Raw genomic sequence first — 22811 nt, 5'->3', positions numbered from 1 at the left:
TTCCTCCGAATGAATAAGTATCCAGATTTTTTTCAACACTACAAGTGTTGCAAAAAAATAACACGATAAGCCACACCCATTCGTCTCCATATTTCAAAGCATGGCCAGCAGAAGGGACACTGGGAAAAATAGAGTGATTCAAGGTCTAGTGTTCAACGCAAGAGACTCGCAATGCCTTTATCAACACAGGAGTACAAATGGGTAACGGCAAACTATCAGACAATCTGACAAAATGCATGAAGGGGTAACCTTTGATAAGTTGCCTTTCCTCTACATAGGGGGAGTAGCTCAATACTCCATTCACAAATAATGCTGCGGAAACTGCGATAAGCTGGGTGCTGTTACTGTCCTATGTAGAAAACTTCTATTTGCTCGTCATGCACTCCAAGTGAAGGATGCTAAGTTTTTCAGGTCACTCTGGCATTAGTGCAGACAAAAAGGGACAACAATTAAATTACTTCCAAAGTTTGTAATATTTAATTTGTTGTTATTTGTTGCATTTGTCACACTTGTTGTCAAGAATACTTTAATTAAATTAAGTAATACAAAAAGTTTTCGATATATTCCGTAAGAATTACATGTATCTACAATACAATGAAACACTTAAGTACAACTATTTACATTTATATATCAAGGCTACTTCTGAATTTTACAAAATTAGTAAATCTGACAGATGAGCTGTCCAAAGTGGCATAAAAATAAATCACTCAAGACGTTAAGGTTGCCCAATGGACTTTGATCACCTTGCAATTATTTAAACTGATGTCACAGTGAGAAAGGTATGTGAATATACATAATACGATTTTAAAAGGACCTTGTATTATTTTTTCATACCGGAATGTTTGTTATTTATGAAATATTTCATATGAAAATCATGCTGTGTGTTGGAGTGAAAGCATTACTGTTCTTATGTACTTTTCTGGAATGGCATAATTTGTCCATAGGACCAAAGGTTTATTTCTAAGTGTTTTTAACACCATATTTTTCTTGAAGCCTGGGAAGACTGTGCTTTAATAGTTAAACAATTAAAATTGTTCTCTTAGATATACTAAACTGTAAACTTGGGTATGCTTCTTCTGACATCACTGTCAAAGAACTGATGACTGAGAGCATTTCTTGCGGATATTCGACTAGTTGGTTCATAAACAAGCATTTGCTGTACAAGAAGAGTAAACAAAATAGCATGTACAGTATTAATAACTTATAAGAACTTTATTTTTAGCACCGATGTGCTTATTGGAGACATTGGACGCTAATGGAAGCTGAGGCTGCAGATCAGCCACCAGTTTCATTAGTATGTCCAAGATGATTACTGTTACACCAGATTAAATGGCCTACAGCAATGAGAGCCAATCTTTATACTAACAGTGATGTGCTTCCTAAACCACTAGAGCATCACTGAGCAGGCTTTTTTCTTTTCTTTTTTTTAAAAAGTTAGTTTCCAAAGAGCATTTTGGTAGAGAGCAACCAAGATACTAACTTTTTATAATCTACTTCTTCATTTGTTAACTGTGCATCTCTCAAGGTAAACCTTTGACTAGGTGTGGAAAACAGACTGTAATAAGTACCTGTAATAAGTCAGCGCCTGGTTGACTAAGGGCGGGTATAACTTGAAGAAGATTTTGTACCGGCCACTTTGGAAAGGAACTTTTATAATCAGGAAGTTCGGCTACTCCAGGCCATAACCTTTCATCTGGAGTCCCTAATGTTCTGTGAATAAAACAAAATGCACCATAATGCTTCCAAGCACTTAGTCTTGTTGAAACTAGGGGGTGAAGCTCTAGGCATGCTGTGTAGATTATGAAGAGGACGTAAACCTACAAAGGAGCCAGGTTCCTGTCTAGTTGTTTTGTTACATGTTCTTGAGTGAAAAGCATTTCTCTGATGACTACAATATAAGAATTATTTTTGGATAACCTGACAAACTGTTGGGAGGCAACCTGTGGTTTCTGTGGACTGGTATTTCACAAAGAATGCCCATAGCTACATGCCTGCTTCAAGGACTATAGACATATTATACACACATACATTGTGTGGCTCCTGGAAATAACCATATCCCCACCTCAAAAATGGCTATTACAATTCCTGCCAGGGAAAGTAATTTCAAAGGCTTAAACTGTCTAAAGAAATTATCAAATGAAGCTAAACTGGAATTTCTAGGAGGGTGGCATTGCATTCCAACCAGAATTCCTCTATGGGGGATACTGGTTACTTCTGGAGCAATGCAGTGAAGACATTTAACCATACCTTACATTACAGCAGCCTTGCATACTGTACATTCCTTACCTAAAAATTCTAAATAGCTGGTCAATTTCAGAATCCCCTGGGAAAAGGGCTCTTCTTGTTATCTAGGAAAAGCAAATAAAAGATTGCAAGTGATAGATACTAAGCAAAGCACTATGGTAAAAACATAAGTGAGAAATGTACAGTAACTATACAAAAGGCATCTACTGACCATTTCTGCAAATATGCAACCAATACTCCATACATCTACAGGTGTTGAATAATAACGACAACCCAAGAGAATTTCTGGTGCTCTGTACCATAAAGTTACAACTTCATGGGTGTATGATCTTACTGGAACCCCAAAAGCCCTAGCTAAACCAAAATCTGCCAGTTTTATGGACCCATGAGAGTCTATAAGGAGATTTTGTGGCTTAAGATCTCTGTGTAAAATTCTATGGGAGTGGCAAAAGGCTATGCCACTTAACAACTGGTACAGGTAGCTCTGTAGATGAAGAAAAGAATACAAATATCAATATTGGTGATGCTAGTGGTAATAGAGAATGCTATGTGCTTTCCTAGGGTAGAGTTAACTACAGAAACAACATTACAAGGGAAGAATGTTTTGGGTGTTTAACTGGTGATTATGTTATTTGCATTGAAGCTAAGTATCTAAAGTGAGAGACCAAGTGGCCAAATAGTTTGGCTGGCATGTTAGGCTCCAAATTGGGTTAATGTTGTGTCAAGCACTGAGTGATCTATTGTGTTGAGTTCTAGGGCAAGAAAATTGGTTAACATGGTGTCCTCTCTTGGGGGGGGGGGAGTGGAGGCAGGGGGTGGGGGTGGGGTCTTGTACTGGCAAACTGTTAGCAAACCTCAGTGGCAAATTGTTCAGGGCAGCCCATGAGGGGTGGTGGGGGTAACAATGCTGTTAGTTGCTCTATGTAACAGAAATGGGTCCACATAATCTCCTACACTGTATGCCACTTTGGTCCAAGAGCAGACTTATAGATCTGTAAAGCAATTACTCTGAACCTGTTGGCATAGATTTCATCAAGCAACATGGCATTGAAACAGCAACATGGAGGCCAACAACATCACGAGGGACTACAACGTTTTGAAATTCAGACATGTACAATGCTCCTAAACTTCTACATGATGGAGTTTGAAATCTGATTGAGAAATGCACAACCCCTTAACAGTCTTGTCACTTAGGTGACTTTCTTAGGGAGAGAAATTTAAATGAAATATTAAAATTACCTTAACTAGTGACAAAGAAATTCCACCAGCAGGTGCTGAGTCCATATACTTTTTAAGGTCTTTATCTAGGTACTCAAATACAAGGAACAGCTTTTTATCACTAGGAACCACATCTAGCAATCTGTGAAGTCAAATAAAAATACCAGTTAACCCAGAGATCTTCAGAGGCCTTGGCAGCCGCCAGCAAGACTAACAGTCTATCACTGTGAGACAAAAGAACTGGAAAAATGAGAGTTTTATCAGGGTACAACTCTGTCCACAATCAACCAAAATGTACCTGGTTCTCAAAAAACTGGAGGCTTCTTCTCGGTAACTTTTAATAACTTTCTCTTTCAACTTTAAAATATTTAGAAAATCCTGCATGGTTTCTGGCAAAATTTGGGGAAATTTTCAATTGAGATGTATTGTCTCTGATCTATTTCAAGAGAGCTAAGTAAAAATTTCAAAGGTTCCGCTAGGCTTTGTCTACCTGAATACCTGTGGTCGAAATGATTTTAGCTTGAAAGTTTTTCAAACCACATTATTTTTTTTTACATGTGGTCTGAAAACTGGTTAATATTTAGTCTGCCACAGAACCATTATAGATATCGTGGTCTATCAAATTCACCTAACCATTTTGATATCGGCAAATTTTCCATTCTTAGGGTTAATAGTGTCCAGTCATTATAAAGTTAGCTAACCAAGCATTGGCTTTTAATAAGCTATTAAACACTCTGAGTGCCAGCAATGCCACTATTGTCATTTCCGTCAACACGTGGACAATTGGTGGCAACGTAAATTTGAACAATGATTTTGTCGTGTTAGGCTTTGCCGAAACTCAGAATATACTCTAAGATGTAAAATCGTTTTCTTTCCATTACGCAAGGTCAAAATGTAAAGGCGACTGCAGTTGCGGAACGAACACTACTCTGAAGGCTAAGGCGAGAGCATTGTGAGCCTCAAACTCGGTATAATGGTTATACATGCAATACCTTCGGGACCACCAGCGCTTCAGTTCGAATATGAAGAACACTGGCTTTAGAATTTCCGAAAATATATAGTTGAAGCATAAATACAAGAGCATCGAGTAGCTGTATGACGTGGCGATGAGAAGCAGTTAAAATGTTGGGAAAACATTGAAATGAACACCTCGCTAATCAAATTAAGCTCAAGCAGCTTCGCTATAAATAATTTTTAAATTTGTTATGATGTAGCTGTGATTCTAATACTTTGGTGTAAGGAATTTGGTTGCATGCCAGGAGTATGTTAAAAGTCATAAAAATACAACCTATGGGCATTTTTTTTGCAGTCATCAGAAATCACTCAATTCGTTCGGTTCGTATGAGGTTTTATTCAAATCCTGTGCAAAACCAAAATTCCTTCAGAGCCCCCAATATTTCTTTGTTCGTCTCTCTGAGGCATGAGCTTTTCTTAACATCGTTTAGGTCGCAACCTTTAGTCGGAGAAAGTAAGAACGAGAGGAATTTGCCGCAAATACGCGATTATTGTCGTCGTTAATTGAACCAGTTCATGATGTTGAAGCCATCACACTGCTAAGCTCGCGTACTAGCCGAGAGCAACAGACGAACCTACCTAACCACATTGGGATGATTAAGCTCTTTGAGTAAAGAAATTTCCCTTATTGCTGTACTTGGCACGCCATCAGATTCTCTGAAAAATACAAAGTAACGCAATGGAGACTGAACTACGGCCTGATAAGCTTCAGTCTTACGTTTATACGTTTCCCAACAAAGTGGCTTGCGTTAGCAGTTTTTACGTTTGTTCTCAACAGTCTTATTCAAGCGTTGGTTCATTTCCCTCACTGCTAATAATCGACAAATAATTTGCTTGGTGTATTCCTTATTAAATTTCCCAGCGAAGCTGCCATAAGGTTGTCCAAATAATTTTTTTTATACCCAAGCAATAACGCCATAGTGAAGGTCACAAATTAAGCTTATGAATATCACTCACGTATCCAAGCGAATCTTTTTCAGCGCAACCGTTCGCCCTGAGCCTTTATCCTTTGCTTTATATACAACTCCATATGTTCCCTCTCCAATTTTCTCGAGCTTCTGGAAAGCGTCCATGAGGCAACTGAAAAAATTGGGCACTTTTTTCTAACCCTCTCGTGATAAAGTCGAAGTTTACGCTCATATATTTTCTTTCATACAAGCAAACAGAGTGCACAAGTTCCCGCTTGTTCGTTGCACCGGTGATTGGTTGGTGTTTCCCGCGCAATAATCTGATTGGCTTCTGCAAGAACTTTTCAGTAATTTGATTGGTCAAATGTTCACCTGAGCCCTAAAGCAGCGTTTGGTTGGGACAGTGATCATCCCCCATCACAACAAAATGGTGGACGAGGAGGACAGAAAAAGTTCTCAAACTTTCGGTTGTTTTCATCCGTTGCTCAAGCAATTATCTGTCATAAATTAGATTTAGATTTACGCCAGTTGACAAATCATGTGAGAAAGAAAAAGAAGTGGAAACACCTCACCCTTAACTTGTACCTCGCGAAACTACAGGGACCAAGACAGTGCGAGAGCACATTTTGGTCTCCACATAGGCATATGGAGGGTAACTTTTCTCAAGTTTATGTCCACCAAACTAAGGAACTTTTTAGCGCCATGAAATCTTACGATACAGTTGCTGTGGACAGGTTTCGTCGAATGGAAGAAGACTACCATAATGGCCGAAGGGGTGGGGGCACTCCCCAAAGTTTTTGGAGGGACTGTGTGGTCCAAACCTCAAAACCCTATTTCAGACCAAAATCTGTGATTTCCATACCCTTTTTCAGACCTGAGTGAAAAATTGAAAACCCATTTCAGACCTCTACAATTAGTACACGGCTCTAATATATGACCACAGCTAACCAGAATTGGCTTCCAATTGCCGCAACATTTGAGAAGAGCTACAAATTTGGGAATGTTGATGTGGAAAAAATAGTTCCTCATAAACAAAATACTCAACGCCAAGCTAGAGTGAAAAATATATCCTATTTCAGACCAAAACAATCTATACCCTTTTCAGACCGAAACCATTCAGAAGCCATAACCTTTGGGGCCGCACATACCTAAATAGCCCATAGCCCATATAGGAGAGTGCCCCCCCCCCCTCTCCCAGCTGGCGTAAGTATCCTAAATGACCAAAGAAGAAAGCTTTTGTCCCAAACAGAAAGCTTAGTTTGATTTAACTGCACAAACTATATTTCTCAAGCTTTACCCTACTGTGTGGGTGGATTTTCTGTAATATCGAAAGTAACAATCAGATTTTTTTAGCTTGCTGTTCACTTGGAATTAGTTTGGGGACAGGCCAAGGTGTGCATGGGATTTCAATACTGAATAAAAAAAAAAAAAAAGATATATAGCATACTTCACTTTCTGCCCAGACACTGATTTCTTTCTTTTTAATCTTCCAGTCCAGTATTTTATGCGGATACACACAAACCCCTCTTTCATTTGCACGGTGCATTTATCATTAAGCTTGCATTTATGTATGTCTTTCTTCTTTTATGATAATAACATCGTCTTCAATGTAAATATTAATTTAAATTAACTTAGCACACGGCCAACGCCAACTTATATCTGCATGACAGTGACCAACTCGAAAGCTCATTGGGTACTTTAGTCACTGTACACAATTAAATATTGTTTCTTCTAGTTTATTTCTATCTGTATTTATTTTTCCTATATCATTGTAAACCATCTTACGTTAAGTTGTTTTTCTGTAAATAGTGTGCAATAATAAAACTGTGCATATGCATGGTACTTACCAAGCTGATTAGTACTTTCTGTCTTGTGAGGCACAAGGTTGATTTTTCTACCTCACCTCAGCAAAATTAGAAGGCTCTGCCCAGTCGCTCATTAGCTGGGTAGGACTTTAAGCAGTTCTTAATCCAAATATCTCTGTTGTAAACTCCATCAAGACATTTCTCTATAGCAATGGCAGAGACCCACTGGGCATTGCTTGTTCAGAACTCATCATAGCGAATGTATTTTACCTAGGAGAGTTCCTATAATTCAGCTAAATTGGCTTTACATTGAGCACATCAGAAATGAATTTACGTAACAGATCAATTCCTTCCCAGCCGTCAAATGAACCACAAAGTTCTGGTAAATCTTGAAAATCTCTGTGGTGGGAACAGAGGAATAAAATCTCCTTGAGTCACAGGGAGGTGGAAAGGAGGAAGCTAAAGTATGCTTTTCCGGGATTAATAGGTATGACAGCACAATGAAATCAAAACAAAATTACAAATAAGATGTAACATTTATTTATAATCACAAAAATAAAGAGTACAAGAAAACATTTCTGTGACCGAAAAGAAGCTCACGTTTTACACCACATAACTTAATGTGTCTTTCTCATGGGCTGTTATGCAAATATATTATAAAATTCATGTCATAACCCACATGACAACTCAAACAATAGCACTCATTGCCCACTGCTTCACTTCTGTTGGACAATCTGGGTATCTCTGAAGTGCATCATTTATTTGTATTGGATCAATTAACAAGGTAACAAGTCGGTATTCTTTAGGAGTATTTTTTGCAATGCTGTCAATCGACTTCACAAACTCCAAAGCTGTTAGGTGTTCAAAGGCCTAAAAGTGAAATAAGAAAAAATAATCAATATGGACATATGACTAGACATGTTGAATATGGGATCATAGACCATAGAGCTTTTTTAATGTTCTTTTGGTTTTGGTTTCTTAGACAACGCACTCAAATCATCATTCATGTGGTGCCTCCTACCACATGGAATTAAAATATCGGTACCAGCAAATCATTTGCAATTGGATTACTTTGAAGACAGAGCTGCGATGATACAAGCTAAACTCCATGAATGATGAGCAAATGTCTGTGACTAAATTTCAAATCTTTTCAAGTTGCAATTTTGGAAGGTCCTTACATTCCTTTCACAATTTAGAAAACGTTGTGTCACTGCTCTATTTCCCTCCACTCCCTCCCAAGTCCAGGCTTTAAGTTAAGTAAGTCAAGTATGACATTCAACTTCATTTCGTCTGCCTACATGCTGCTGTTTCAAATTACGCAGCGCCACTTGCCAGAATTTTAGCCTGCACTGCCAGCAATCTACTGCAACAACATGTCTATGCCAAAAACGTATAACAGTGATCCTAGTCTAGCCACAGTTCAAACCTGGACCACTCGCACCAGAATCCAGCACAACAATTTGTCTAAAGGCCATGCCCATTCATGTACCTTCCCTAAAGATGTGAAAACCTACCTTTAAAACAACAGGTTTTTCAAAAGACTGAACAGTAAATCCTTTCTTTTGGGCAAATTTTTGATACTCTGTAAACAAATGGAACAAATGGCAAGTGTTATCTTTATTAAATGAATCAATGATAATTTTGACAAGTATACACTAAAATGGCACTACATTATTTTATTTTTTTAAAACAAATATTGACCAAAACAAAACAATTCATTCAAGAATGACATTGATCATTAAGTGACGCAAGCTTCTAAAAATCTGTGAACTCCCTGGACTACTTGTGCACCCATTAAAAGTCTCCTATCTCTTAGCTGTAGAGCATCCAACAAGTGAGTGTCAAAGTCATACATGTAAAGATGTAAGTCCTTGCAACTCCTTCTGGGAAAACTCAGACACATGTTCCTGAGTTTTTAGTGAATGGTGGGAGCATTTTAGGGAGCAGGGTGGGCTCAGTGGTGAGAGCGCTCGCCTCCCACCAATGTGGTGAGGTGGGGGTTTGATTCAGGCCCGGTGTCATATGTGGGTTGAGTTTGTTTTTGGTTCTCGTTTGGCTCAGGGGGGTTTTCTCTGGGTTCTCCAGTTTACCTCCCTCCACAAAAACCAACATCTTCAAATTCCAAATTTTTCAACCAGGATAGTTGAGAAGGTGAATTAATCAACATGACATGAGCGTGGGACAAAGAAAAATTCTGAGTCCCTGACAGGAATCGAACCCATGACCTCCTGAACACCGGGCGGGCGCTCTATCCACTGAGCTATGAGAACTCATGGAGAGCAAGGTCATTTAACTGAGTTCATATATGACATGACCTCCCAAACACCGGGCAGGCGCTCTATCCACTGAGCTACGAGAACTCATGGAGAGCAAGGTCATTTAACTGAGTTCATATATGATAGGTGTCCTGCATACTGCTAGGATCAACGCTATCGAATTCATCATGAGTAGTGATAAGTTAATAAACTTATTAACTATCATATATGAACTCAGTTAAATGACCTTGCTCTCCATGAGTTCTCGTAGCTCAGTGGATAGAGCGCCCGCCCAGTGTTCGAGAGGTCATGGGTTCGATTCCTGTCAGGGACTCAGAATTTTTCTTTGTCCCACGCTCGTGTCATGTTGATTAATTCATCTTCACATTTCATTACCGAGCTTAAAATTCACCATCTTTATTAACTTATCAGGATAGTTGAGCTTCACAAGAAGGTCATTTATTTACCAGAACAGATCACTGTAGCATAAATGTGACCACTGAGCCATTTAATAATCTTGATTATTTAATCCAAAAATTTATTGTCAATACCTTTGTACACCATCTCAAAGTTGAAAGGCTCTCCATCATATATTGTAATTAAATGTTTCATAGCAATGATTAGACATAGCTCCAAGACTGAAATACCTGAATACAAATTCCATGAGAGTACGGTTAAAATGTGCTGTAGAGGAAAACTGTTGTCATATCACACCCTTACCTCCTGTAACAGCTACCTCTCTACAAAGGCCACTTTCCCAACTGTCCCAAGCTGGCCATTGTGGAGAGGTTCAACTGTAATAGCAGGGTGATCTCCTTTATGATAACATCAGTATATACAAATCCCACTGAAAATCATGAGAAACTGGAAAACTACAGTTCATAAGAATTTGTGGATTACCCACACTTGCTGATGAGTCAAGATTGTTAGACAATGAGCATGCAAGAAATATGACAGCTGTTGCAAAACATATACAGTCAAACCTGTTTAATAAACACACCAAATAACGAGGCACATCTAAGTTTCTATACTATGGAGGTGGCCGTCTCAAAGAGGAGGACATCATAAGAATTCTGATATCGCTGGGATGAAGTTAACTGTTCTTAATATAGAGTTGTCTGTATCATGGAGGTGTCCCTAAGGAGTGGTTTGACTGTACTTAATGTGCCTATCATGTTATTTGAATGAGAGATGAGTTCATGTATTTATACTGTACAATCAAGTTTCTCTGCAACTAATTAATCGGCAGGTTGAGATTTTCAACCCATTAGCAACTGAAGGAAATAAGGAATATAAAAATTTTACAAAAAAATCAAACAACTCATAGAGAAAAGTTGCTGTACCACATAACATCGCTGCCTTGCAGTCAACACCAAGTTTTGTCTGTGCATCAACCAAGTCCTTGGGTTCTATGAAGGGATGATCTTGAGAAAGACTGCAAACTGGAATAGCCTGAAACATAAAAACAGGTTAGGTCGCCTTAAGGGCTGGTACCACACAAGCAAACGTCAAACAAAATTACTCTTTTAGCAGGGTTTGGAAGGGTATGCTTGGAATCTGGGATTTGACCAAAATATGGTATGGGATTTCGGAAAATGCAAAACATTTTGATGTGATTTGGGACTTGACTGCTACCCAAGAAGTGGGATTTGCCAAAGTTTGGGGAATTTGGGGATTTGTCATGACCTAAATAAATGTTTTTGCACCCAAATGAATCAACAAGGAGAGCACTATGTGGTGTCTCCTGTCAGTCCAAACTATAGAGTGTTCTACAGAGTCCTGTGCTCTAATCATTAGACTATGGGTCTGCTACTTTTAGCACAGGACTCAAGATCAAGCACTCCTGGATTAAGCCCTGGGCAAAGTCATTGTGTTATGTTATTGGTCAAGGTACCTAACAGTCTAACACTGCTTCTCTCCACCCAGGTCTATAAATGAGTGAATTTAATGTTAGGGGCTATTCCTATGATGGATTACCATCCCATCCACAGGGAGTAGGAATACTCCTGGTCACTTCATGCTATGAAAACCAGAGATAAGTGCTGGTCTGATGCACCAAGATTATGATCAAAAGCAGACTTTACCTATGTGGAACAAGTTAGTTAACGACTATTAAATAAGTCTCTGTGAGACAAAGAAACTAGGATCATCTCTACTACCTGTGGATGGTAAATGTGGCAGCTTAAAAATAATTAGAACATCTCCATCAATACTCGGTCAACACTCCATCAGTATCTTGGTTGGCAGTCAGTGGAGTGTCAACTAATTTTCACAGGCACGCCACAGAGTGTAGATTGATTCCTATGAGTCAGTTGACACTCTGCTGACCATCGACCAACTGTCAACTGAGTGTCTATTGAGTGCTGCTTGAGATGTCAATTGAGTGTCAATCTAGTCTTGACCTAATATCAATCAAGATGTCGATTGAGTGTCAGTCAAGATGTTGACTGAGAGTCAATCAAGATGTTGATTGAGTGTCAATCAAGATGTTGATCGAGTGTCAGTCGAGATGTTGATTTAGTGTTGAAAAGGGTCGATTGAGGGTATTGATCAACACTCGACCACAGATACCTTTGGTAGACATAATCCATACATTGTAGGCCAGACTTACCAGCAAACGGTGTAAGCTTCTAATGTCTTTTGTTATGCTGAATTGTTGTTTTAGAACAGCTTGAGCTTCCCTGTCTTCTAACAACTCCTAATGACACAATATTCAAAGATCTGCAGTTGGTAACACCAATATGGACGTATTGATTCATGGCAAACAGAAAGACTGAGCCAGATAATTTTTGGTTTGAGGTCATAGCAAGACCTTTCTTTCTCACTGTTGTAGAACAGCTCCTTCATTTGACTTCAAATATTAAGCTTTGCTGTGTATTGCATCAACTCTAAATGATTATATTTGGTGATTGGTAGTGGGTTGAAAAGATTCTAAGACCTTTACCTTGATATGAGAACTCCAGGTCTGAACAAAATGTCTGTCCTTGAAGTTTGACGGTAATGTCAATACAGACCTGAAACATTTGAGGAGAATTAGAGAATTGAACATTTTTGCAGCAGTAAATGGATCTACTTTGACTTACCAACAAAAGAAAAAAGTATTATTTTATCATATATATATATATATATATATATAAACGTTTGATAAAGCAAGGATGGACAACTTCTGACGGTAAAAAAAGTTAAAAAGTTAAAAATTTAATAGAAAAACGTTTTGGTCTTAGACCTTCATCAGTTACAAGAGAGAAAGGACGAAAACTAAGTTTAAATACGGTTACAGTGTGGGAGATTACGTAACGAAATGAAAAATACAATATTGTGCTATTAATACAACGTGATTAATACAATACAGGAAGAAAATACAAAACGAGAAATACAATGCTGTACTATAAATTGCGTCATACAGGGTGATAATTAATAGACCAAATGAAAAGAATACAATACTGTGCATGAATTACATTATAGAGCGTGATAATTGCAGAACTAGGTTAAATTCAACCTAAAAACTAAAAGAGTTAAAATAGATAAAACGGACTCTTGCAATGCGGTAAATATAACAGGAAAAATAGTTTGCAAAGATAAGCAGTTGAAAAAAAAAAAAAAGAAGAAAAAAAAAAAGAAACCTACGTTTACGTTGGACAAGGTAAATAACAAAATCCCAAATCGAGGCCTTTGGAGCATTAAAGGGTTGACAAACAACAAAATCCCTGGAGGGGCCCTTAAACAATAAGCTGTAATAAGATCCCAGGCAGGGCCTTTGAGCATACCTAACACCCAAAAAGCTGACAAAATCCAAGGAAGGGTCTTTGAACTGCCTTATGGCGCGAACGCAGATTTACACAAGAGAAAGTTAATTATAACAAATTCTGTTTTTGGAGTGAAATTCTTTTCTTTTATTTAAGCCATGGGGAGCCAAGGAGAACAGTTGAGCACTCCAATAAGCCTCTTTCGTAATTAAAAACCTATCGATCTCGTCTGAGTCATTAGGGGCCTGCACCTGATCAATGCATTGGAATTCAAAATCATCCAAGGAGTGTGGAATTTTATTGAAATGTACTGCTACCTCACAAGTGGTTTTGTTTGTGAGCATAGCAGACTTGTGGTTACGAAACCTAACCCGAAAATCGGTGGTAGTTGATCCTATGTACTGTAAACGACATTTCTTGCAGGAAACTAAATAGATCACGTTTTTAGAATCACAAGAAAGCCTTGAATGAATGGTGTATTTCCTGCCCGTTTTAAAACTTAGAAATGATTTAGATTGATTTAGATTAGCATTGATCAGGTGCAGGCCCCTAATGACTCAGACGAGATCGATAGGTTTTTAATTACGAAAGAGGCTTATTGGAGTGCTCAACTGTTCTCCTTGGCTCCCCATGGCTTAAATAAAAGAAAAGAATTTCACTCCAAAAACAGAATTTGTTATAATTAACTTTCTCTTGTGTAAATCTGCGTTCGCGCCATAAGGCAGTTCAAAGGCCCTTCCTTGGATTTTGTCAGCTTTTTGGGTGTTAGGTATGCTCAAAGGCCCTGCCTGGGATCTTATTACAGCTTATTGTTTAAGGGCCCCTCCAGGGATTTTGTTGTTTGTCAACCCTTTAATGCTCCAAAGGCCTCGATTTGGGATTTTGTTATTTACCTTGTCCAACGTAAACGTAGGTTTCTTTTCTTTTTTTTTTTTTCAACTGCTTATCTTTGCAAACTATTTTTCCCGTTATATTTACCGCATTGCAAGAGTCCGTTTTATCTATTTTAACTCTTTTAGTTTTTAGGTTGAATTTAACCTAGTTCTGCAATTATCACGCTCTATAATGTAATTCATGCACAGTATTGTATTCTTTTCGTTTGGTCTATTAATTATCACCTTGTATGACGCAATTTATAGTACAGCATTGTATTTCTCGTTTTGTATTTTCTTCCTGTATTGTATTAATCACCTTGTATCAAAAGCACAATATTGTATTTTTCATTTCGCTACGTAATCTCCCACACTGTAACCGTATTTAAACTCAGTTTTCGTCCTTTCTCTCTTGTAACTGATGAAGGTCTAAGACCGAAACGTTTTTCTATTAAATTTTTAACTTTTTAACTTTTTTTACCGTCAGAAGTTGTCCATCCTTGCTTTATCAAACGTTTTTAAATTCATTTTTGCGGTGAGGCTTGGACTGTGAATCTTCATTGATCCTCCTGACGCAGTGGCATTCTTTGTTGGCTTGAGGCATTTTATAACCGTTTACATATATATATATATATACATATATATATATATATATATATATATATATATATATATATATGTATGTATGTATGTATGTATGTATGTATGTATGTATGTATGTATGTATGTATGTATGTATGTATGTATGTATGTATGTATGTATATGTATATGTATATGTATATGTATATGTATATGTATATGTATATGTATATGTATATGTATATGTATATGTATATGTATATGTATATGTATATGTATATTGAATTCCTTCAACAGCAATGTGCCATTTTCCAGTTGGGACATTCCCATTCCCACCTAGCAAAGTCTGGCATAATTTTACTTCACAACATAATGCAAAGACACTACACAGTTACCACAAGCGCAGCAACTGAGCTGATTAAATGGTCCACCTGAAACAATGCCTGCTACTAGACTGGACTGTTCTTATCACTAAAATAACAGTCTTTAAAATGTCATTCAAACCATTTTCCTTAGCCAACTTTCAGCGTTCAGCCCAGATGTGGGTCAGGTGAGTGGGATACTCAGACATAACAGTAGCAAAGAGGTGGAAGGCCTTTCTGGGGTTTAAAATTTGTAATCTGGGGGCCTTTTTCTGCATCAGAATGTTGATTTGTGTTTAACAAAAGGCTTAATGCAGGGGCCAGACAAACTGGACGTATGCTGAATAGCATTCTAGGCTGTTTAAAAATATTATTTTTAATCGTTTTATCTGTTATTATTACATGGCTAGCTCCATGAGTAGGCAAGATGAATCAAATCCTGTGCTGTGATTGGCTACCCGAGCGGGCAAGATGGAGCTATTTTGCCCGCTCGAGACTACCCACCATGTCCCGCAAGAAAAATTTCCCTGAAAGCCATATAATAAATCCTTTATTGACCAAGCTTGTTCGGTCAAGATGGCTGGATATTGGTCTCATTCTTTCTTTGCGAGTTTATGGACGGAGACAGAGTCGAGGTCCATAAACTCGTAAAAAAAGAACTTGACCAATGGCCAGCCATCTTGACCTCACACTTGGTCAATAGCCCATATTTAACTGTAACACTTGATATTACACCAAAGAGAAATTAACACCTTACTACTTGCAAATAATCTTCAAAAGTCTCTGAATTGAAAAGATGGATCTGTCGATGAGAAAACCTTGACTTCACTCTTTTTTCAAGCAATTCTACAACATCCTGGAAACAAAAACAGTAGCTAACAGTCAAGGAAATATACATCACCTTATGTGGGAGTGGAACACATTTTTCCTGTGATGCGTTAGTTTTAAGCCCGCTCTCACACATTTTCATTTCAAAAATTAATCTCAAAGATAATATATAATATATATTTCCCTAGGTGCATATTACACATAAGTTAGTTACTCCCGAGCTGCAGGGAAGCAACTCTTTTATCCCAAAGGTGTCTATAGCTATCCAGGTATTTGTAGGCAGGTAAAGTCTACGTACAAGTTATCTATAAGTAGCCAATCAGGCCAACCCTTATCTCTGGTTTATGTGTCCCCTGCAGGATGGGATGCCGGTCCATTGTAGGGTTACCACCCCCAGCAATAAATTCGCTGGTACCCGTTCATATATATATAGGTGGAGAGCTAGCAATCCAGAGTCACATCTTACCAGCCTGCAAGTGAGTCCAACAACACATAGTGGTGTCTGGGCTGACTGTGACACATCAAATAAATTGTACAACAACGTCTGGTTCCTGTGGTTTGTAAACAGATCAAACTCATCCAGAATAAACAGGATTGACTGACTTTCCTGTCCACCTAAAGAAATAATAATCAATTTATCAGGGTTTTGAAGAGCTGGATAGAGGACCTGGCATGGGGGTGTTTGTATCAAAGGGGTTTGAGTGTCAAGGCTGTGGTCTAAGAAAAATTACACGGAGCCCAAACGTTCCTGACCACAAAATCCTGGGCGCCAAGCACTTAAGCTTATGTGAAAAATGTCAGTTTTTCCAGTTGTCCAAAGGCAAAAAAGTTAGTTGCCTGAGGCATCAGGGCACTTGTAGAACTTGCTTCCACAGCCTTGAATTGTATTTAAAATTCCGAAGAAAAACAATAACTGCAAAAAAAGTTATTGGATATTGTAAATTTGCCAACTTTTTAGATAACTTTTTGTGTTTACCTAGGGCATATCTAGGGGAGATTCGGGGGGTTGGCTGAACCCCTGAATTAAAAAAAAAATGAGGCAATAACACGCTGATGGACTCAGAATGTCAGGAATCCCATTTTGGAGGGCCTCAATTGTTAAAAAATTTCCAGAGGAGGATGCCCCTGACACCCCTATAGACAAATAGTGGACTGTGGTCTGTATCTTGAACTCCTTCTCTAAAATCCTCTGCCCACCCTAGTTTATAATTATACTCACCACTCTTGAGGGAATCAAGTAAAAAGGCAAGGTTTTCAGCAAAAGAGCCCTGAAAAATAAATATAAAACAACTTTTCTTTTTTCTAAATGGTTGATTATTTCACTCTCAGATGGACCTTTTTCAGAGTTGAACTTATTTATTAAAATGATAGCAAATATACAAACAACTAATCAAGCGAATAAATAATTAAATAAATAAATAAATGTCATGAAAAAATAAATTGAAAAGTGGGAAAAGCCATATCCTCTGACTGATGTAAGTTAGAGATATTTTTTGGTTAATTCATTGCTACTGATTCATTGTGAAAATTAATTAATGACAATTGATACTCACAAATACTTTGTCTCCTACTGTGTTTTCCAGCTGAAGTTGTCTTGTTATTTCTAATAAGGCTGACCGGTCGTCTGTTTGAGCCAGACCTGTCAATAACAATGAAAGAGTACTTCAGTCTGCAACTTTGAGCGAAGGTGTGGTGGCCTCATGGTTAGTGTGCTCATCCTGGATCGAGCAGTCTGGGTTCAAGCCCTGGCTGGGATCATTATGTTGTGTTTGTGGGCAAGACACTTTACTCTCACAGTGCCTCTCTCCACCCAGGTGTGTAAATGGGTACTAATGACCATAATGCTGGGGGTAACCCCGCGATGGACTAGCATCCCATCCAGGAGGGAGTTGAAATACCCCAATCACTTCATGCTACAGAATTCGGGATAAGCTCTGGTCTGATGGGCCACTTGGCTTGTATGCAGACTTAACCTTTTGTAATATTATAGTGATTGTATTGTAATTATATCTTAACCAAATAGCAGGTTGAAATCCTCATCGGCTATTAGAGTGCTCAATAGTTAGACTAGAGCAATAGAACAATAGAAGTAAAGAGCTGGATTAGTTAAACGTTGGTCCAAGACATTTACTTGCTACTCAGAGTTTCATGCTTCTTCTGAAGCAATCATCAGTTGCCTGATGATTGCTTAATGAGGGAGCTTCAGAAGAAGCATGAAACTCTGAGTAGCAAGTAAATGTCTTGGACCAACTAAACCAGCTTTTTTCTTCAGTTGTAATTTTATCACATACATTCTATTCTTATTTAGTATAAATCTACTAACATTCTATCATGAATGCCGATCTTATTGGCTATGCTACTCACTATCTATTCTGTGATGGACAGTGAGTAGTGTACCAATGTGCCCTTGTTCACAAAATCACAGCCCCTTTTTAGTGTTTTCAAAGTGTCTGTGAAAAGGATTAAGATTAAGTTTTGAATTACTAGTAGATTGATTTCTATTGCATGATGGTTGACTCCGGCCGTGCCCTTGTCAACTATCGCACAATAGAAATCTTGAGCTCATAATCTAATTGTTTAATATAAATTTTTTACAACCCATGAAGTCATAAAACACATAAAATTGTAGATAATATTTTCAATGTGTTGTCTTACAGTTATTTTATTTCTTTTTTTAACGATGAATCAAAGTGAAGGGAAGTCAAGAAGTGAATTATTTCATTATAATAATTTGCTTACCATTTAAATTCACTTCCAACATGTTTTGCCTCACTCCTTTTGTTTTAGATAATTCTTCAAGAATAGTTTTAACCAGCTGCAAGAGAACAAACTTGCAAACTAAGAAATTAAAAGCCACTTTAGTTGAAAACTTGAGGCAAACAGTGACTTTCTGAATGCAAACCAATGATCTTGGTATAAAATGTGATCATGGTGGTGTTCTGATAAAAACAAAAGGCTTCACTTCCTAGCTGATTTTGTTACTGTACTCTGAGGTTCACTACAAAGTTATCCTTGAGAGTTTTCCAAAATCATAGTTACATGTATTTCCTCATCTATTTTAACAATCAATCCTTTAAGGAAACTGAAAAGGTCTGTCTAGCCTATACTACATTTAAAAGGAGCTCAGTCACAGTGTTTTGTCTTTTTTTTTGGCGACGTACAAAATCTCCTTTAAATGGATGGAAACCTCAAAATAATAGTTTACTAAGAGAGAAAAACATCAAAGAGATAATAATAAACTATAAAGGAACAAGGATGGTCAAGGATGGCGAAGATTGTCACAGATTGCAAACGACGAATTTGAAAAAATTAGGCTAAACTTCTCAAATGTGCAACCGTGACTGAGCCCCTTTAAGTCAATTGACAAAAGAACCAATCACTTTGATCTGGGTATCCTTGGAAAGATCTTTGAATTAATGACCAGTGTTCATTCAAGTGAAATCTCATCTCCAAGTAATGGCCAATAAATCGTTCTTACATTTATTTAGAAATGAACATGAGATGTGTTTATTGAGTCACACTGGTTGGCTATATCACTGGTGGGGGTGGAGTCTTGGAAAAAAATCTCTTTCATGGGAAGCTATGGATATTATCTGGAACTACACATTTTACAGAACTATACTGAGACAAAAGGTAGCACAATTTGTTTGGTAACAAAAACATACCAGGGACTTTCCACTTCCTCTAGGACCAATTAACAACACAGAATTGCTTTCTCCATATTGCGCACATCTTTTGATAAGATCCAGCATTTCTCTGGTGATAAATATGGGTGACATTCATTAAAGGGTTTTCTTGGTTTCTTTAGGCTTAATTCGAATCAACAAATTTTTAGAAATGGATATCACTAAAAAAGTTAACCTTAAAAAACAACGACATTTCGACCACTCAACGGTCATTTTCAAGTTGAAAAGTAAAAGTTTTGCATGTGCCTAAGTCGAGTGGTGGAAACGTTGTTGCTTTTTAACGTTAACTTTTTTAGTGAAATCTTTAGACTTACTTTAAAAGTTTCATTGTACTGCTTTAATGACAAAATTTTGCATTTCTGTCTATGTATAACTGTTAGCTTGAACATATTCTGCTCATAAATTGGCCATATATGCCAGCGTATGACATTTGCAGACTGCAGGCTACATTGTATATTTAGGGCTCAAATAGCATTCTGGTTAGCCTGGATATCACTCAGGTTAGCCTGAATAATGCTCAGGTTAGCCTGTTTAGAGTTAGCTTTCAGTAATGTAAAACAGGAATGCAATATCATATAAAAAGTCTGCCGTCTGCAAATGTCAAACAAACATGACTTTTAGCACTTTTTGTAAGGGGCTGGACTTGAAATACAGTCTAACCTCCACCAATGGCCACCACTCTACCACGGTCGAACCTTCACAACAGCCACTTTTTCATGTCCCAGTGGATAAGGTCCATATATTTACTCTTACTTCAACCCCTCTACAATGGTCAGATCAAGCCACCTCTCCACAACAGCAATGGCCACTAAAATGAGTCCTACATGTAACTGCCAAAATAACATCCCGACCATGGCCAGTTTATCAACGACTGACAAATGGTATACATACAAACCCCATTTTTTAAATTGAAAAATGTCATGCAACTTGATCCGTTCCACTCGTGGTTGGTCTCTGTAACTTCTGTATGGTTTCTATTTTATTAACATATTTTCATTGCGTAACTATTTATATGCTGCAAATATGAGCATTTTAAAAATAAAGATGTTACACTCCGAAAAAGAACAGGTGTGATATTACACCCCTACCTCCCTATAACGGTTACCTCTCTACAACAGCCACTTTCCTCTGTCCCCAAGGTGGCTGACCCCCTGTTGTGAAAAGGTTCGACTGATTAAGCTTAATTTTTTTTGAAATTTGGTTTATTCCTACCTTACATATATTCTTTCATGTTTCAGCACGAAAGCTCAAGATTGTATTCGATAATATATTCGTTTGCGTGTTTTTCATGCTCAGTGCGAACAGATTAAGAGCTAGTCGTAAGCTTTTTGTTTCTACATAGCACACAAACCTCTTCTGCTCGTCCAAACCATGGAGTTCCGCAGGAACGTCTCCACGAAAAATTCTCCCTCGCAGCACGCTTTGCACTTCACCAATTAATTGAGGATCGGGAGTACAAGTAGTCCTCTTGGACTGTAATTTCGATTTCTTCATTTATATGGCTGACCTGTTAAGAGAACATATCGCTACTTACACTCTTACGACGACCGACTTAAATCTTCCGCCATTTTTGACTGCGGACCATATCAGAGATAGCAACCCTCATTTGGGGTAAGCCGCTGACAAATGAGACTGTGCTACTACGGCTCGGGGCTAGAAGCGGGTTTCTGCGGAAGTGGAAAGAAGAGCTTCTTGAGCTGTAATTTTATGACGAACTGGTTGTAAAAAGGCGGTGAAATGTGTAGGAGAATAACAAAATTAGCTTTTGTGATTTAACTTTTTTTGCGGTTTTTGTGGTTACTTACTGGCTTAAGCCAGTCATACTACTATGTCACTGGGTGTGTAAGTGAGATATATATACCCTCTGTGACTTTTCGGAAACTTTCGGAGAAATCTCAGTGAGACAGAAATACCTCGAGATTTTTACTCGAGTTCTTTTAATCGAAGTTTCCAAAAAGTTACCGAGCATCAGCCGGATTAGTAGATGCATGTATGTAGAAGAGAGACCAGAAGTCACTGTAATTTGACTGAGGGAGGAGTAGTCAACGCGGAGATATGGAGTGATCTTCGAGGAGACTTAGTTATTAGTTGCTCCATCTTCGCAAAAAAAAAAAAAAAAAAAGACTTTATAACCGATGGCTGGCCCCAGTTGTTCAAAGAGGGTGGATAACGCTATCCACTGTATAAATCGCTATCCAGTGGGTACGTGTTGGCAAAGCAAACTACACTATCCAGTACCCACCGGATAGTGATTGATTTATTCGGTGGATAGTGATCCACCCTTGGAACAATTGTGGCTTGGTACCCCTCTCAACCTGGGAGAGGACAGTTTCTTGACTCCCCCAATAACCGATGACCAAAACTAATAAGTCAAAAAACTCTCCTTCAAGCTGTTGTACTGGACAATTTTTCGCGGACACCCCGGCCTTGGGACAATGAGAATACAGAGAATAGTCCTGTTAATTCTTAGAAGTTTATTTATTTATTTATTTATTTTTTTTGGGGGGGAGGCGTGGTCGGCCAACAATTAGCTAGTCTCCTTCGTAGCTGCTCGCGCTCGGGCAAAGTCACGCATCGCTCCCCTTCCCGTGGGGACAGAAAGCTTTGCGTGACTTCGTCCCGAGCAGAGGTTTCCTCGACGATCCTTTAACCGTAATACTATCCTCGTCATTGGTCACAAAGGGGTTTTGATAACAACGTACAAGCGCATTTGTCTTGAGAAATTTAGCCTGAAAGCCTGGGCTGGAAGTGAATGGGCATTGAATAGAAGATGTTGAAATCCTATGTGCAAAGAAGTTACGGGAAACAGGAGTGTTAAATTCATGTGTCTTCCCAAGATTACATAAGTGCTTTAAAAATTCGCTTATAGGAAAGAAAACAGAGTTTTAGAAGCTTTGCAAAATATGTTTTAGGAGTTTTGAAAAACAAGTCCATTTAAAATCCCCAGGCATTATTGTTAGTCTCATCGGAAGCTATCACGCGCGCATGTGGTCACTCTGCAACAACTGTCACGCATTCTCGTCGAACATTGCTCAGTATTTTTGCAAGGATGTTTTTTTTTATTCTTGCTTGGCAAGTAAAAATATCGGAAAACGTTTGAAATGTGTTTTATATATTTAATTTTAAGGTTACCTCCATGAATAACGTACCTTTATCCTTTGTCTTCGGCCAGGCCGAAATGCGCAGTGGGATTAGAGAGATCAAAGGACCCCAGTATTGAGAAGAGAAAAGACAGTCTAGTCTGATCTGGCGTCTCAGATACAATAGAGGCGGTGTCAGTTTGCAGGGTCTCG

At 38.2% G+C, this 22811-nt stretch overlaps 2 protein-coding genes across 2 annotated transcripts; both read right to left on the bottom strand.

Moving 5' to 3' along the window:
* Window positions 1-454: 454 nt before the first annotated feature.
* Window positions 455-5950, bottom strand: LOC110053878 (cyclin-dependent kinase 2-like). Its single transcript, XM_020760187.2, has 7 exons — window positions 5434-5950; window positions 5056-5133; window positions 3484-3604; window positions 2456-2728; window positions 2287-2348; window positions 1569-1710; window positions 455-1156 (listed from the first exon to the last, which is right to left on the bottom strand). The coding sequence occupies exons 1-7, from the start codon at window positions 5547-5549 to the stop codon at window positions 1049-1051; spliced, it is 900 nt and encodes a 299-aa protein (XP_020615846.1). The 5' UTR covers window positions 5550-5950; the 3' UTR covers window positions 455-1048.
* A 1756-nt stretch (window positions 5951-7706) lies between these two features.
* On the bottom strand, window positions 7707-21134 carry LOC110053918 (origin recognition complex subunit 4-like). Its single transcript, XM_020760230.2, has 13 exons — window positions 20870-21134; window positions 19498-19588; window positions 18572-18647; window positions 17386-17471; window positions 17052-17100; window positions 16299-16447; window positions 15757-15860; window positions 12389-12458; window positions 12056-12142; window positions 10788-10896; window positions 9996-10091; window positions 8704-8771; window positions 7707-8059 (listed from the first exon to the last, which is right to left on the bottom strand). Exons 1-13 carry the CDS (start codon window positions 21010-21012, stop codon window positions 7877-7879), a joined length of 1311 nt encoding a protein of 436 aa, XP_020615889.2. The 5' UTR covers window positions 21013-21134; the 3' UTR covers window positions 7707-7876.
* Window positions 21135-22811: the final 1677 nt, after the last annotated feature.

Source organism: Orbicella faveolata, unplaced genomic scaffold (genome assembly GCF_042242905.1).
Source record: "Orbicella faveolata isolate gen_17 unplaced genomic scaffold, um_ofav_v1 contig_13, whole genome shotgun sequence".
Lineage (NCBI taxonomy): Eukaryota > Metazoa > Cnidaria > Anthozoa > Scleractinia > Merulinidae > Orbicella > Orbicella faveolata.
This window is presented reverse-complemented; position numbering and strand designations above follow the sequence as displayed.